Source organism: Mustela putorius, unplaced genomic scaffold (genome assembly GCF_011764305.1).
Source record: "Mustela putorius furo isolate JIRA1106 unplaced genomic scaffold, ASM1176430v1.1 tig00537248_pilon_pilon_pilon, whole genome shotgun sequence".
Lineage (NCBI taxonomy): Eukaryota > Metazoa > Chordata > Mammalia > Carnivora > Mustelidae > Mustela > Mustela putorius.
In genome coordinates this window covers 10,516,963-10,534,748 of record NW_025422387.1, presented here as the reverse complement: position 1 = coordinate 10,534,748, position 17,786 = coordinate 10,516,963, and the positions used below count along the sequence as shown (strand labels likewise).

Genomic DNA, 17,786 nt, shown 5'->3' with positions numbered 1-17,786 from the left:
GTGCAGGGTGTGTTACAATTTTTATGTATTGTTGGATTGGACTTTGTTAATATTTTGCTAATGTTTAAAAAAATTTATGTTAATGAAAGGTCACATGTAGATATTCTTACGATGTCTTTGTCTTTTTTTGGTAGTGCTAGTCTCATAAATGATTTGGGAATTAGCTCCTTCTCTGTGTTCTGAAAGAGTTTGTATAGGGTTGTGTAGTATTTCATTCCTAATATTTGATAGAATTCGCTAGTGAAGCCATCTTGGCCTTGGAGAATACTTTGTAGGAAGGTTTTAAATTGTGAATTCCATTTCTTTAATAGAGGGCTATTCAGATATTTAACTTTTTTTTTCCCCCAAGTTTGGTAATTCTCTTGAAGAATTTGTCCATGTAATCTAAGTAGTTGTATTTATTGGCATTAGGTTGCTTATAATAATTCCATTATCTTTTCAGTGTATTTAGGATGTGAAATAATTCCTCCTTTTTTATTCCTGTTGTTGGTAATTTGTTTTTTTTTTTTTTTCCCCCTCCTGATTAACCTTGTCTGTTTTATTGACTAAAAAAAACAACAGGGGGGCACCTGGGTGGTTCAGTTGGTTAAGCATCTGCCTTCAGTTCAGGTCATGATCCCAGGGTCCTGGGATGGAACCTTGCATGGGGTTCCCTGATCAGTGGGGAGTCTGCTTCTCCCTCTGCCCCTACCCCCTGGTTGTGTTCCCCACACCCCTCAAATAAATAAAATCTTTAAAACAAACCAACCAACAGACAAAAAACCCAAAACAAAAACAACAGCTTTTTACTTTACTGGTTTTCTGTGTAGTTAGTCTGTTTCATATTTCATTTATTTCTGCTCTCTTCATTATTTTCTTTCCTCAGTTTACCTTTGGTTTAAATTATACTTTTAGCTTCTGAAGGGAGAAGTTTGGGGCAATTTTATATATCTTTCTTTCTTTCTACTATAAATATGAAAGCTACAGATTTTTCTCTAAGCAACTGTTTTACTTGTACGCTATACATTTTTGTATATTTTGCTTTCATAATCAGTTCAAAACATTTTCTACTTTCCCTTATGATTTTCTTTTTGTCTTATGTGTTGTTTAAAGGTATTATTTAATTTCCAGATTTTGTGGGGGGAAAGGAAGTGTTTTTGTGACTTTCAAATTCAAATCTATTCAGAAATTTCAATTTTAAAAACTATATTGGGGCACCTGTTCAATGGCTCAGTTGGTTCAGTGGCTGCCTTTGGCTCAGGTCATGATTTCAGGGTCCTGAGAGCAAGCCCCACATTGGGCTCCCTGCTAAGTGGGGAGTTCGCTTTTTCCTCTCCTTCTGGTGCTCCCCCCACTTGTGTTCTCTTGCTCACGTGCACTCTGTCTCACAAATAAATGAATAAAACCTTAAAAAATATGGTATTGATAATTGATAATTGATTTTGGATCAGCATATGCTTTCTGTTGGTGAGTGTTCCATATGCATTTGAAAAACTTGTGTATACTGTTGAGTGTATTATCATTATTATTATTTATAAATGTCAGTTTGGTATGTCGGTTGATAGTATTCATATTTTTTATACCTTATTGATTTTCTGTCTACTCTTTCTATCAGTTGCTGAGAGGAGGCATGCTGAAATCTTTAATTATAATTCTGGATTTGTCCATTTCTCCTTTTAGGTCAGTTTTTGCTTTTTTTTTTTTAATCAGTTTTAACATCAGTTTTTGCTTTATATATTTTGAAGTTTTGTTGTTAGATGCCTGCACACTTGGGATATATGTCTTCTTGAAGAATTGACAGTTCTCTCATTACAAAATTTTCTTCTTTATTCCTTTATAAGCCTCTTGGGGTCCACTTTGTTATTAGTCTAGCCATTTTAGGTCCCTTATTATTTGTATTATAACTTGTCTTTATATATAAAGTGCATTTCTTATAGGCAATATATACTTGGGCATTTTAAAATTTTACTTATTCTAAGAATTGATGTATTTTACTTGTAATGGTCAGACTCTTTGTGTAATGGTCAGACTCTTTGTGTTTAATGTAATTGATGATTGTGTTTAAGTCTACTATCTTGGTATTTTCCCTCATCTATCCCGTCTATTCTTTGTTCCCTTTTTTATCCTCTTTTCCTGCCTATTTTTATGATTTTTTTTTTTAAGATTTTATTTATTTATTTGAGAGAGGGAAAGAGAGAGAGCGTCAAACACAAGCCCGGGAAGGGGGGGTGGGGTAGAGGGAGAAGTGGACTCCCTGCTGAGCAGGGAGCCAGAGGTGGGGCTGATCCCAGGACCCTGGACTTAAGGACCTGAGCCAAAGGCAGATACTTAACTGACTGAGCTATCCAGGTGCCCCATCCTGCCTGCTTTTGGATTATTTGAGTGTTTTCTTATGATTCAATTTTATCTTCAGTACTGGCATCTTAAATAAACTCTGTTTTACTTTTTAGGTACTGGTCAAGGGCGTATAATATCCACCTTTAAGTTATCACAGTCTACAAGTGTTATTAAATTTCATTTATAATGTAAAAAACCTTTTTTTACATTATAAATTTCATAATAATGAAATTTATAAATTTCATTTATAATGTAAAAAAAGGTATAGAACAGTATACCTCCATTTTCTCTTCCTGGCTTTTGTGCTGCTGTTGTCATATGTTTTTCTTCTATATCTGTATACAATCAGTGATGCATTATTTTTGCTGTAAAGAGTTAATTTGTTTTAAAGAAATTAAAAAATAAGAAAACAACTCTTTTGTATTTATATATTTACTATCTCTGGTGCACATTATTCTTCTCTATAGATCCAGATTTCCATCTGATATTTTCCTTGTACCTGAAGAACTTTTTAAAAAGAATTCATTCTAGTTACATTTATTACAGTGGAGTTCAGTTGGTTTCTTTCATTCAAAAAAAGCTTGTATTTTACCTTCACTTTTGAAAGATACTTGTGCTTGATCTAGAATTCCAGATATGGACATTTTTTTCCCCTCCTTTAGCATGTTCTATTGTTTCCCGGTTTGCATATTTTCTGTTGAGAAGTCTGTTGTAAGTACTGTCTTTGCTTTTCCTTATGTAATGTGTCCTCTTTCCGTGTTGACAGCTTTTAATAGTTTTTTTTTAAATCACTGATGATCAGAAGTTGAGCTTTTTTTGTTTGTATTGTTTTGAGTAACAGAACTCTTTGAGTCTGAAATACATTTTTCTCATGATATTTGGAGATAGTTTGGCTATTTTTCAAAAACTTTTTCTTATCCTCCCTTCTACCTTTGCATTCTGGGACTCTAATTACATGCATGTTAGAGTACTTTATAGTGTTCTGCTTTTATATTTATTCTTTCAATTAAAAAAAAATTCTCTGTTCTTCAGCTTGTATAATTATACTGTTTGTTGTCAAGTCCCCTAGTTTTCTTTTGGGGGGGGGTTGTGCTTAATTTACTGTTAAGCCTATTCTGTGAATTTTTTATTTCATATTTTGTGTCTGGAAATTTTTATGCTCTTATATTTTTCATTTTTTATTCATGTTTTCCTTTCAATTCTTGACCATAATTATAATAGCTGTTTTAAAACTGATTTTTTAATTTTGTCATCTCTTCCATTTCTGGGTTTGTTTCTCTTCACTGATTTTTCTCCTGACCATGAGTCTCCTTTTGCTATATCTTTGAATGTCTGATATCCTTTTATTGGATGCTAGATATTGTGATTATTATATTGTTGAGAGTCTGGATTTTATTTCTTTCCTGTAAAGTTGAATTTTGTTTTGGCTGGCAGTTAACTTGTAGATGAGATGATGATTGTGGTGATGATCATTATTTTTGAGACTCAATTATTTGGGTGGTTTAGAGCAGTCTTTATTTAACATAGGCCTAGTTTCTTACTTTTGAGGCATGGCCTTTTTGTGGTCTCTGTTTAATGTCCATGATATTTAACAGTGTATTTTCACCCTGACTCTTCAGAATTAGACTGTCTTCTAGCTCTGTGTGAGCTTTTGGAGTGATGACTCTCTAGTAATTCTTTGCCTGGCCTCTTGGAATTTTTCTTTTTGAACTGTAGCTTAGTGTATGCAGGAACATTTTCTCAAGAACCCCTATCAGATCTCTGGAGCTCTTTTTCTGTAGAGCTTTCTGGTGATCTGTTCTCATAAATTCCAGCTGCCTCAGCCTTTGCAGGGCCTGCTTCATTTGTTTTCCTTCACTCAGAGATCCTGGCTTTGTGCAGCCTTTGTTCAGTGTTTGAACAGTTTCATGTTTTTTGTCTAGTTGTTTTTGATAAAAGTTATGGTGCTTCTTATGTTTTAAAAGTCATATTTGCCTGTGTATGTTATCGTAGTTCAGGGGTCAGCAGACCTTTTTTTCTTTTTAAAGGATTAGAGTTGTTATTTCAGGCTTGTGGGTCATACAGTCTCAGTTGCAGCTATTCAGCTCTATAGTTGTAGTGTGGAGGGAACCTGAGTCAGTATGTAAATAAATGGGTAAAATTGTGTATGGATAAAACTTCATAAAAATAATTGGCCAACCCATGGGGTATAGTTTGTCAGCCTCTTGAACTAGTTAGTTGACTGAGATACAAATGATACTAGAGGCTTAAAATCTCATGATTGGAAGAAAAGAACCTTTGAGATTCATATTTCAGGTTTGAAAGGAATCTTATAAATTTAGTTGTCCAGCCAATCCTTTGATGTTTGAAGCCATATGCAGTTTTTTTTTTAAAAGATTTTATTTATTCGATACAGAGAGAGAGATCACAAGTAAGCAGAGAGGGAGGGGGAAGCAGGCTTCTTGCTGAGCAGAAAGCCTGATGTGGGGCTCGATCCCAGGACCCTGAGATCATGACCTAAGCCAAAGGCAGAGGCTTAATCCACTGAGCCACCCAAGTGCCCCTGAAGCCACATCCAGTATTAACAACTTCTCCTTAACGCCTTGTATCTGTGCTTCTCAGGGATCTCAGCCAGGGATTCTTTCTTGAGAAAACTCTCACTATTGTTGTTTTAATCATCAGTTCTCTGCTATTACTTGGTCTGTGCTGAGCAAATCTAATTCATCTTCCACATATGAGTCTTTCGTATAAATTGAAGACTTTATAGATTTCTTTAGAATGTTAACTCCATATTAAATTCATTCACCTTACTTGAGCTATGCCTTTATTCTTTTTTTTTTTTTTTTTTTTTGATGCCATGTTTATTTGCTTGGAAGGATTGAACATGAGGCTATATAACCTCTAGCTATATGACCTGTTTAGATTTCCTGTCCATCCTAGTCCCTCATTTGTTAATTTGTTCCTGTTTATATTTCTGTCAAAGTGTGGAGCTGGGAGCTAAAAGTAGTATTGACTAGTGACTTGCTGTATAAGATCTGTTGTGTAGGATCTCGGTACCATGTTTTTATTAATGGAGCTTAAGATGGCAGTAACTTTTTTTGTAGCTATTTTACATTGTTTAATTATATTAAACTTACTGTCAAAATCTTTGGACCCCTTTCACTCATACATGTGCTAAACCAGCTCCCTATTTTTTATCTTTATGGTTTTGAATTAATATTGGTAAACTGAGGGCTGAAAATGAAATCACAATTCAGGAAAAAAGTTATTATGTATCAGCAAAAATATACAGATGTTAGAAAGCATCTTTGATATACAACTTCATTGTATAGAGAGTTACATTGTATTTCTCACAATATGGAAATCATATGTTAGATGGGAATCACATGGAGGACCATTGACCTATTGGCCTCAGCTCCTCTGCAGAGGGAATGCAACCTTGGCAAGCTGCTTAGCTATGGGTAGGAAGAGTTAAGCAGACCTAGGTCGGAGGAGGCATGCAGCTGGAAGTATATCTCTGCTTAATTGAAGTTTTTTGTTTTTTGTTTTTGTTTTCATTTTGTTTTGTTTTTGTTTTTGTTTTTGGCGTTGAGGGGGTTGTGCAAAGGGAAAAGGAGAGAGGTGCCTGGGTGACTCAGGCATCTGCATTTGGCCCAGGTCATGATCCCAGAGTCCTGGGATCAAGCCCTCTATTGGGCTCCCTGCTTAGTGGGAGCCTGCTTTTCCCTCTTTCTTACCCCTCCCCCTGCTTGGGCTCTCCTCTCTCTCTCTCTCTCTCTCTCTGTGAGATAAATAAATAAAATCTTAAAAAAAGAAAAAAAAGGGAGAGGGAGGGAGAGAATCTTAAACAGGCTCCATGCCCAGCATGGAGCTCGAAGTGGGGGCTCAGTTTCACAGCCTTAAGATTATGACCTGAGCTGAAATCAAGAATCAGATGCTCAACTGAGTCACCCTAGTACCCTTTAATTGAAATTTTTATAGTCTAGCAATGGAGAAAAGAGGCAGAACACAATATTTTAACATATGGTAAATAACCTTTTGACTTTCGCAGCACAATTTAGGGGATACTGAATTATTCTTAAGCTTAGGAATTTGGTAGACTCAGTCTACAAAATGGTATAAGTGAATTCTCAGAATTAGTAACTTCTTGATATAGTAAATAAAATTTTTTGCTACATTTTTGATTAGTTTTCTTCTTTTTTAAAAATTAGAGTTGTATTCATATATAGTTAAAGAATCAAATGGTTCTACAAGGTTTTTATGAATAATGCACATCTGCTCCTGGCCCCTACTTTACCTTTTCCAAGAGACAAACATTTTCATCCCCTTTTGTTGATTATCTGGATTCTTACTTAAATGTTTTTAAATATTAAGCTTGTAGTTTCTTTTAAGGTTTTCAAATTCTGCATCTTTCACTATTGAGGATGAGGATTTAGCTCATTGATTCTACCTCCTACAAAAACTTTTCCCATCCATCCATTTTACTGAAGTCGTTATATGGTTCTTTTGGTTAGCTTATTCAGTGTTAACATTTGTTTGATTATGTTAATGCATGGTTGAGCCATCCAGTATATTCTCATTGCTTTTCCTTTTCTGCGTAATTTTGAAGATAGTAATTACTTTTTTTCTTTTTTGGACTGTAACTTTTTTGTGTATTTTAAGTTAATCCTTCCCATTCTTTTTGCCTATCGTCTGAGTCCCCTTTTAAGACTTTTACATGTATTCTGTTAGTACCATCTTCTTGAGAGATGACCTGTTATAATTTGGATTGGTTGCTCTGTACATTGATACGCAGTTGAAAACCTGTAACCATCTGATAATCCCTGTTTTTTTTCTTTTAGGAATTCATTTTGCTCTGTCCCATGTTGGATCTGTTTCCTGGATCTCATGGCTTATATGGTTTATTCCCTCTTTTTAGAGATGGGATACATCTCTAATAGCTTCCTGAGAAATGGTGTTACTTTTTGTTTTTTGTTTCTGTTTTTTTAAGGCCTTGCATCATTTAAAATCTATTTATTCTGCTTATATACTTGATATTTTAGATTGGCATAGATATCTCGTTTGGAAATACTTTTCCTTTAGAATTTGGAAGCAATTGCACCACATTGCCTTCTTGCTTCTGGTATTGCTGTTGTGAAGTTAGAAATCTTTCTGATTTCCTGATTCATTGTGATCTCTTTATACAGTATGGAAGCTTTGAGGAACTTGTGTGTGTTGCAAGTTGATATGCCTTCCTTGAGCCTCTTTTAATGTATTGTTCTGGGTATTCAGAAAGTCCTTTCAATCTAGAAATTCACATTCTATTTTTCTGGGAAATTTTCTTTAATTATTTTATCAGTCATTTCCTCTTTTTCATTTTCTGTATTTTCTCTTTTGAACGTTCTGTTATTTGGTTTTGAACTTCCTGGGCTGCTCCTCTGATTTTATCTCCCTCATCCTCTCTATTTTTCATTTTTGTATTTTTGCTTTACTTTCTGGGAGAAAGTAAATTTCTGAACTTTATCTTCCAGCCCTTTTGTTGAGTTTTATCATTCTGGCATCCTTATTTAAGAATTTCCAAGAGCTCTCTTTTAATTTTTGGTTCTTCTTTTCTGAAATAGTGTGCTGTTCTTTTTAAATGGTTGCACTATTTTATCTGTTTGAGAATATTAATGATGGATTAAGTTTTTTTTTTCTTCTCCCAATGTTGTCTGTTTCCTCTGAATTTTCTTTTTGTTTCTATTTGTTTTTGTCTCTGTCATTCCTTCATGTTTTTCCTCGACTATTTAGTAGTTCCGGGTTTTCTGTTCATGTTTAGAAATGGTGGACTAAGAAACATCTTGGAAGTTGAGTATGTGAGTGACATTTGTTTACTGTGTACTTCACAGATCTGGGTGGGCTCATTAGTTGGGGAACCTCTGATGTCAGTATTTTGAGTTCTTTTCTCTTGAGTTGGTTAGATTTCCCAAGGAAGACTTTTCCAGATGCCTCTCTCTGGGGGATGAAAGACTGGCTACCAGCTTTCTGGGTGCTTAGAGGGAGATAATGGGAGAGGGTGGTTTTTGACTTCTATTCTGTACATGTTCACCTAATGCACTGTTTTCAGTTTGATTCCCTGCATTCAGGTGTGTCTGTGTCCCCCAGTCAGGATAACCTCTGTTACTGGCCCCAGAGTATACCCTTCCATTTGTTTGATGGGGTAAGAGGGGCAGTGGGTTCTAAGTAGGCTTTCAGCCAGTTTTCCTTATTTTATCTCCTCTCTGCCTTTTAACCCTCCTTCCAGAGATACCTGTATTTTTGATTCCTGAGGCTGAGGGGATTCTGTAAAAATTGTGTTTTATCTGCCCTTTCTCCATAGCTAGGATTCAGTGTTTCAGGTATTAAAAATTTCTTTATCTCTTGAGCATCTATTTCTTAACTTTCAAAATCTTGTTGCTCTCATCTCCTCTCCTACCTTCCATTGTGATTTTATGATTTAAGGGAAAAGCAAAACAAAAACAAACAAATTCTTTACTGATGTTTTAGAGGGATTTAAGAGAGCAAAAGCAGATGTGTGTGTTTACGCTGGTGTCTTTACCTGGAGCTGATTAGTTATGTTTTAACAGAAGTTTTCTATTATCCCTGACTTTTTCTTTTTGTGACTCAAGTTGAGGGATGATTTAATATGTTTGCTGTATATCTCTGGTCTACCAGAGTAGTAACCCTATCACTGGAGATTGTGAGATGAGGCAGATTGGGAATTTCCTAGTGCGCTCGTGTTAGTCCCTGTTGATCACAGCTACCTTTTCTATACACTGTCCTAAAATCCTGCTCAGGATTGATATTAAGGTAATTGTTCTGTAGTTTGAGAAGTCTTTCTTTTACCTGTTTCTTGAAAATTCAAATCTTCTGGCAGCTCCCCTATTTCTACTGATCATTCTAAGGCATATAATTAAGGGTTCAATCTCATTTACAAGTTGCCTTTGTGAGTGGGATGTAATTAGCCTGGGCCAGGAGACTTGAACTCATTTATAGAATCTAGGTCAACCATATCACTTTACAGGTCAGGAAGCTACGGTCCCTGAGATGGAGTAGATTTCCTAATGTCATATAGGTAAATAGTTGAGAAACCAGGACTCGAATCTAGATCTTTTGATCTCCAGCCAGTGTTCTTTCCATGATACTACACCCTAAGTTCATTCATATCAAGGCCTGTAACTTTTACTGTTTGGTAATCACTGAATATAGTTTTAACTCTGAGGGGGAGACACTGCAAGTATATACTGTTCTGTGTGGTCATGTGGGTTCTGATTGCATTGGGTCAGTGCAAATAAATGATTTCCACTGGAGGAATTTATCAGCTCATTTCTTATGTATTGTGCCTAAAGAATAGCACATTAAGCATCAATATAAATTTTCTTTAAATACATTCCTGCTGTTAGAAAGTGCATTTATCCTGATTCTGTTACAATCTATTTAATTCCAACCATTCTGAACTGACTATAGTGGCTTTCTCTTTAGGCCAGGGGAGTCTCTGCCAGTTAAGTTCAATTTTCTGAGGACCGTGACTACCTGTACAGCAGATGCCAGCCATTGATGAGAATATTTCCTTCTAGCCTTTCTTGCTATTATTAGAATTGTTGTTTTCTTGGTTTGTTATACATATCCTCTAAAAATTAGCTTGTGTAGATTAGTCTTATAGTGGTAACATGTTCACATAATTATCTATGTGAAATTAAAAAAAAGTCTTCTATTCATGGGATGGTGTGTGGGCACTCTTGTACTAGTTTTCTTAATACCTCAGGAAGACTAAAGAAAGATTCATGAACTTTCTTAAATTAGAAAGTATGGCCATGAGCTCTTGCCATTGCTAAATTGAGTAGATGACAGTTTCTTTGTACTATTTTATAATCCTCTAGGACTAATTTTTACCATTAGCCTTATGAAGCAGCATGGTAGAGTGGGAAAGAATTTATGCTCTAAATTCAGTTATGCTTTAAATCGAGTTATATTTGGGTTCTGCCATTTGCTGCCTGTGTAGTTATGGCAGAATTATTTAACCTGAGTCCTAATTTCTTCAGCTGTCTGTTTGTGAAGATTAGAAATTACATGTGGTGATACTAGTATATTGTTTAATGTTAGAAATTACACAGTGTGAAGACCCTACTGTGGTGCTTGTTATTAATAAATAGGTGATGACTCTGTGGTGATGGTTGTGGTTATTATTATATATATGTGCATATTGTTTTTGTTCCTTGTATATTTTAATTTCATCCTTTTGATTTTATATTTTAAAAACCATGTAATTTTAAATTTAAATATAATTGTGGATTGTTTGTCTTTGGCAGAGAGAAATACTGTGTTTTGGGATAACTTGTCTCTAGAAATATTTTAAAGGGTTGCTTCCCAATTTTGAAATCATTAGAAAAAGAATTTTAAATCTTGGAGATTTATACTTTTGTCAGAAATTCGTCCATAGAAGTTTGTGTGGAATTGCTTTTCTCTTTTTTTTTTTTTTTTTTTTTTAGAGATTTTATTTATTTATTTGACAGAGATCACAAGTAGGCAGAGAGGCAGGCAGAGAGAGAGGGGGAAGCAGGTTCCCTGCTGAGCAGAGAGCCCGATGTGGGGGTCTATCCCAGGATCTTGGGATCATGACCTGAGCCCAAGGCAGAGGCTTAACCCACTGAGCCACCCAGGCGCCCCATGGAATTGCTTTTTAGCTCTAAATGTGATCATGGTATATGGGGACATATATTAGTCTAAGTGAATATACATCCATAATAGGGATTTTTTTTGGACAGTATTTCAGTATCATTAAATTGTCTTTGCTCTTACCAAACAATAATTCCAAGTTTAAAGCCAAGTCTTTAACATTAACTTTATGCTTAGTTATCTCTGTCAGGCTTAAATAGTGGTCCATTTTTAGATTTTCCAGTGAAGACTGGTATAATGATATTTAATTTTAGCTTTAAGGTAAAAGAACTAAATTGTTTTAAAATAATTGGACATTCTCCAGTTTTTCCAGCTGAATTAGTTATGAACTGATTAAGTTTGTAGGCTTGTTGTTACGTCACTTGCATCTGTGTTCTGTCACTTGCTAGAACAACTCCATAAAAAATACGGAGCAGGTGGCCATGGCTTCCCTTTATCACTGAGACCAGAGAAGCACCAATAGGAAGTTAGTGCAAGTGCTAGGATTAGGAAACCATTCTTTTGAATCAAAGCCAAATATTTTGTTTGCTGGACCACGTGGAGTGTTATAGGTGAAAGTATTCTAGTGAGTAAATTGCCATTCATAGATTTCTTGGGGGACTGTCTCACCTAATATTTAAATCTCTGATAGTTCTTAATTTTCTAAACTTTTACATATGGTTATCACAAAAATCACAGTAGTGATTTATATTTATTGGTATCTTTTATCTCTCCTCCCTTCAGCCCCCCCACCCCCCCCCCCTGGTCCATGAACACACAACACTAGTTTAGGTGAATATAAGAAAAGTTAGCCTCCTACTTAACTTTTCTGATTTCAGCTGCCCCCTTTTAGCTTTTTATTTAGTTTGCTTCTTTGACATTTGACATTTATTTAAAAATTGAAGTTAAGCTTTTTGTTTAAAACACACACACACACACACACACTGCTTTCATTTGAAGAAATAAAGGAACTTGTCTGAGAAAAATGCAAAAAGGATATGAAAAAAGAGAAATTGTACTATCATTACTAGTAATGATAGCTATATCATTTATACTTTTTGCCTGGGTGGCTCAGTGGGTTAAGCCTCTGCCTTCGGCTCAGGTCATGATCTCAGGGTCCTGGGATGGAGCCCCGCATCGGGCTCTCTGCTCAGCAGGGAGCCTGCTTCCCCCCCCCTCTCTGCCTGCATCTCTGCTTACTTGTGATCTCTGTCCGTCAAATAAATAAATAAAATCTTAAACAAAAAAAAACAAATGTAGGTAATGGAATAAAGATCCAGGTTCTGCTCTCAGCTGGTTTCGTGTCGGTGTTTTAAAATGTGTTTAGAAAACAAAAGACAAAACTACAGTAGGGAATTGTTCTTAGAAGCAAAGTTTCTTTCTGTCATCTGTTTGTTGTAATTTGGTATTTAATATAAAGAGCTGTGTAGAAATCTTGATATGAAGAAGTGATTTTTTTTCTCCCTTTTAAAATCAAGGAGGACTGACGAAATTATTCAGTGAGAGAAATTTTATCTGAAGTAATATAAATAGTTATTTTAGCAAATTTGCTTGTCTGAATGGGAGCTTGTTCTTAGTATTCTGTGATTAAGAAGAAATACCAAAACCCTTGTAATTTTCTTGTTTTTTTTCCAGGCTGAACTCACGGGAATCAAATGGCGTAGGTACAATTTTGGAGGGCACGGGGACTGTGGACCCATAATTTCAGCCCCAGCCCAAGATGACCCAATCCTGTTAAGTTTCATCCGTTGTCTGCAAGCCAACTTGCTGTGTGTATGGCGTCGTGATGTCAAACCAGATTGCAAAGAATTATGGATATTCTGGTGGGGAGACGAACCCAACCTAGTAGGTGTAATACATCATGAGCTGCAGGGTAAGCTTTTTGTTTTTTTTCTTAAAAACTGTTATCATCATATATATTTCTTAATAGTAGTAAATTTCAAAAAATATTTATTAAGACTTGCTGAGAAAAATCCAATTGTTTAATGTGTGTGTCTCTCAAAAGGAAGGTCTTCACTCTTACCCCTCTTCTTTCTGTGCCCTCCCTTCCCCCCCAGATCTCTTGTTCTTTCCCAGTCATGCTAGGAACCAGAACCTGTGAACCACTGTTTCTAAAGGAAATATTGTGTCTTCTAGATGTTTTGGGGGTGGAATCAAGGCAAGATCCGCTGTTTTAAAGTGATAGTGAATTGTGAGTAATTAGCAAGTCAGTGAAATGAACAGAATTGTTTTTTCTTGGATTGTGGCTGTTGTGGTTCATTACCAGCTGAACTCTGATGGAAGATTATAAAGTGATAATAGAAAGTTAGTACAAGCCTTACTGGACAAAATTATGAGATGACATTGGATAGTATTCTGAAGAAAGATTAATATAAAGAATCTGGTATAATTTTGATATGGCAAGTTTTCCTTTGTTTTGTTTCTGCATTTTATATAATTAGGTGATTTCAGAAACTACTTGGTCCAGTGTTGCCTAATTTTTAACCTCAGATTATATCTGATATCTGGAAACTTTGAATTAATATAAGAGTTTCATTATTCTAAGTTACTTTTTGTATTTACCACAGATTTATAACCATTGGAAACGTTATTAATATTCTTGAATGCTCAAAAATTTTTACTTCTTTACCTAAATGTTTCCATCAAGCATGCTAAAGAACTTTTCTAAATCAAGATTAATTACAATCCTTAGGGTAGTACATTAATCTTCCTGACCTAAGTCTCCTAGAGCCAACTTTTATTATGTCCAAACTACTCTGTATTTTGTTAGTGTGTGATTGAAAAAGTTCAGATAGCATTTGAAATGTTTTGTTAGTTGATATATTTAGTATTCTTTTTTTTAAAGGAAGGAGTAAAACTAACTTTATATTTGAGGGCCTATTCTAAGGTGTTTGAATTTGCCTAAAGGATTTCCTGCCAACTTTTGCTTGATATATTCCTAGCTTTCCTTTGCAGCTGTTTTAAAAAAATCTGTGATATCCCGGGCCACAACAGCCAGAGGGCAGTAAACCTCAGTGGACTAATTAGCTGTTTACCTTATAGTCCATTTGTCTATTCAACACAAACCTTGCTTTCCTTACTTTGTAGAATATTTGGTTTATAAATATAAGAACCCTGTCTGGGTAAGATTGCTTACTTAGCTGGTTAATCAGCAGACTATCAGAACTTACGTACATATCAAAGCATATTTCATGTAGTTAGCAGGGAACTAAGGTAAAATTAGCTTAACTGCATCTGGATTCCATTTATCAGGGTTTTTATAATAAGATACCCCTAGAAGATAATTATAACATCTATGTTTGTCCATTTAAGTATCAAGACATATATTTTTGTTCTAAAATTTTTTTCGCAAGTAGTAGAGGAATAGAGCATTTTTGTTTGTTCATCCTTTATTTCTCATGATTCTGATTCTTAATCTCCTTCCATTTCTCTACTCCATATTGATACCATATGTTTTAACTTTTTGGTCTGGTCTTTATTTGTTAGCAGCACAAATTATCACTTTATAATAATGATGAAGCCAAACCCAAAGTACCTGATGTATAAAGTTATTTGTCCATACCAACAAAGCACATAATCAGTGCTCTTAGAATTAAGTTACTGTGTTATTTCTCATGGACTTTGTTACCGAGTTAACAAAAAGATGAAGGCTATTTAAAATTTTTATAGTTGCTTTATTTATTTTTTTATAGTTGCTTTATATTTCATTGATGTATTAAGTATTTTTTTGGTAAAGAATAAGGAAAGATCGACTTTTTTTGAACTGTTTTTTACAAAACACAGAAATACTACATTTTAATTAGAAAATTAGGAAAACACAACTGTCAAGTGAAGAGAACAAAAATTCTGATGTCTAAAACAGTTTAAAAAAAAAAAAAGATTTTATTTATTTGACAGACCGAGATCACAAGTAGTAGGCAGAGAGGCAGACAGAGAGAGGAGGAAGCAGGTTTCCGGGGAGCAGAGAGCCCGATGTGGGACTTGATCCCAGAATTGTGGGATCATGACCTGAGCCGAAGGCAGAGGCTTTAACCCACTGAGCCACCCTGGTGCTCCTAAAACAGTTTTAATATTTGGTATTTTTATGTATAAATGGAATTGATGTTATACTGTTTTGTAACTCCATTTTTTTCATCTGACAATATATTGAGAATGATTTCTCAGGAGAATGATTATTTTTTATTTTTATTGAGTCTGAAAGCAGTGTATGCTGTTCTCTTGTGTGCCACCAGGAAAGTAATCCAGTGATGGAACAGTCATAACTTTGTTAAGTATGTCTGTTCTCTTTGATATGTTGAATTGGGGAAAGTTACTGGATTAAAGTAAAGCCTGTGAAGTGTCCAGTCCATACGTAAAAGTGGTTGGAAAAGGTAATTTTATATGGTTCAACCTAATATTAGAAAGTATTTGAACTTAATTAGAAAAGTGAATGGCATAAGGATAACTTTGTATGACAGGTAGAGTGATCATGAGAAAAAGATACAAAGAAATATTTTAATTGGTGGTCATAGTAAGTGAGGATATTTTGAAATCTGTTTTGATCTTTAATATATGTAAGAGTGATTTCATTTTAGGTAAAATAAATTTTAACAGAACCCTGTAAACATTAAGCGTGATGGTACCATTACTGTAACATTTTCTTTTTATAGGGACATTTTACTATTTCTTAAAATCCTTGGTAGTTCCCTTGTCTTTACAATGTACCCTAAATGGGATACTACTAAGAAGCCTCACTATAATACAACACCAAAGCAACCATCTTTGATTTAATGTGTAAAGTATTGTCATAGAAAGAGAACAATTCTACAGGATAGGCACACAGTTTAGTTTCAAGGTACTAGATTTTTTTTTTTTTGTTAATTGCTTGAAGTATCTATGAAATAGTCAGAGGGAGCACTTAAATACCTTTATAGTCTGTCCCTGTCACTTAGTTAAACACCTTTGGGCCCATGTCTGGAGAATTGCTATTTATCTTGCCTAGTATTTTGCTATTTATCTGGCATAGTAGTTCAGAGCATGGGGTGGGTTTGAGTCCCTGCTCAGTTGCTTGCTGGCTGTGTATCATTGATTAAGTAACTTTCCTCACTTTCCTCACTGTAAATTGGGTTATAAGGGTAAGAAAAGTTAAAAGTTCTTAGAATAACACAGAGAACAGTTCATCTAATTGTGACTGTTGCTGTTGCTACTACATTGACAACTCATTCAACAAAATTAAAACACCTTGACAGTTTTTAAATGATCTGTAGAACATTCAGTGCTTGCTAAAGTTCCTCAAATACTAACTTTTGGGGCCACCTGGATGGCTCAGTTGGTTAAGCATCTGCCTTCGGCTTAGGTCATGATCCCAGGGTCCCAGGATTGAGGCCCACATCAGTCTCCCTGCTTGGTGGGGAGCTTTCTTCTCTCACTCCTTCTCCCTCTGCCGTTCCCTCTGCTTATGCTTGCTCTGTCTCTGACAAATAAATAAATAAATAAAAATCTTACAGTAAAAATACTAACTTTTAAAGTATTACACTTTTGGGTTGGAGTGATCAGATTTTTGAGTTTGAGTTTTAAAATTTGGGTAGAGTAAGAGAATAATAAAATGTCAGAGCAGCAAAGATATCCCTCCCTATACATATGACAATTGTGTAGACTTCTGCTATACATAGTTTCATGATAAACCTTAGATGGCATTATGAGGAGATCAGAACTTTAAAATGTGTCTGTTGGATCTCTGTAAGGTAGGTTTGTAACTTTGCTGGCTTCTCCACATAATGGTGTTGAAGCAGGGCACTGGCTGAACACAAACATGTGCCTGTCCTTCCTTGTGTCCATCCATGAATACCTATATCTGTGGGTCCAGTTACAGTGTTTGAATGTAATTGCTACCCTTGAAATGTTGAGAGTCTAAAAGGGGTGTAAGACAAGCACAAGACAATATGTACAGTGCAGAGAGACACTGAAAGTCTGTGGGAGAGAAATGTACTAGATTGACTGCTTTCCCTATGGGCAGACATTCCGTTTTAGGACCAACGCACAAATGTTTTATAAACTTACAATAGGAACACTGACAGCCTTAGTGCCAAGGGTTGATAACCTTCTTGGTTTCTGGTCTGTTTGTTCAACTTCTAATGTTAGGCAAGAGCTGTGATCAGTCCTGGGTATGTAAAATGACTCCTTGTACTTGAGGAGCTAAATGAATCCATAATTATGCTACAATGAAGTAAGCTGTAACTGGTTAGGTTATAGGATTTTGCACAAGCATCAGATTCAGTCTTGGGAAACAGGATAGGGAGATGATGGGAAGCCCAGAGGCTTGAGGTGCATTTTATTGGATATGTAGGAGCTACCTAGGTTGTGATGGAACTTGTTCTTGTTAGAGGAAGTAGCCTGTACAAAGGTCCTGCTGGCAGTGAACAAATGGTGTGAAGAGCAGGTTTGTTTGAGGAGAGACTGAAAGACCGTGAAGGTGGGCCATAATGAGTGCACTGAAGTAAGGATGAGGAATTTGCACTGAATTTGATAGATTTTGAGGAATTGTTACAGGTTTCTGATCAGGAAAGTTTCAGACATGATTAGGAAGATAATATACAAGATGAGTATGAGCAGGAAGGCAATAATATTGTAATAAATTATTCTGAATTGAGCTATGAACTTAAACATTTCCTCAGTTTAAGGTACAGATTTATTTAAGTTAAAAAATACCAATGATTACATACTGAACTTTTTATTAATAGTCTTTGCCAATTTTATTTCATTATACCTTTGTTCGTTTTGCTTAACTAAATTCTTTTGCATTTTTTCAGTTTGAATTTTAGCGATTGATAAAATACACCAAACTGACTTTTCCAATTCCA

At 35.3% G+C, this 17,786-nt stretch overlaps 1 protein-coding gene across 2 annotated transcripts in view; it reads left to right on the top strand.

Annotated features, from left to right (window-relative positions):
• The window catches only part of MED13L (mediator complex subunit 13L), a 286,581-nt gene that overhangs the window by 21,174 nt on the left and 247,621 nt on the right, over positions 1-17,786 (top strand). For both annotated transcript variants that reach the window (XM_004753301.2, XM_004753300.2), the window contains exon 2: positions 12,583-12,820. In XM_004753301.2, the coding sequence (XP_004753358.1) occupies positions 12,583-12,820 (238 nt within the window). The remainder of the gene's footprint in view (positions 1-12,582; positions 12,821-17,786) is intronic.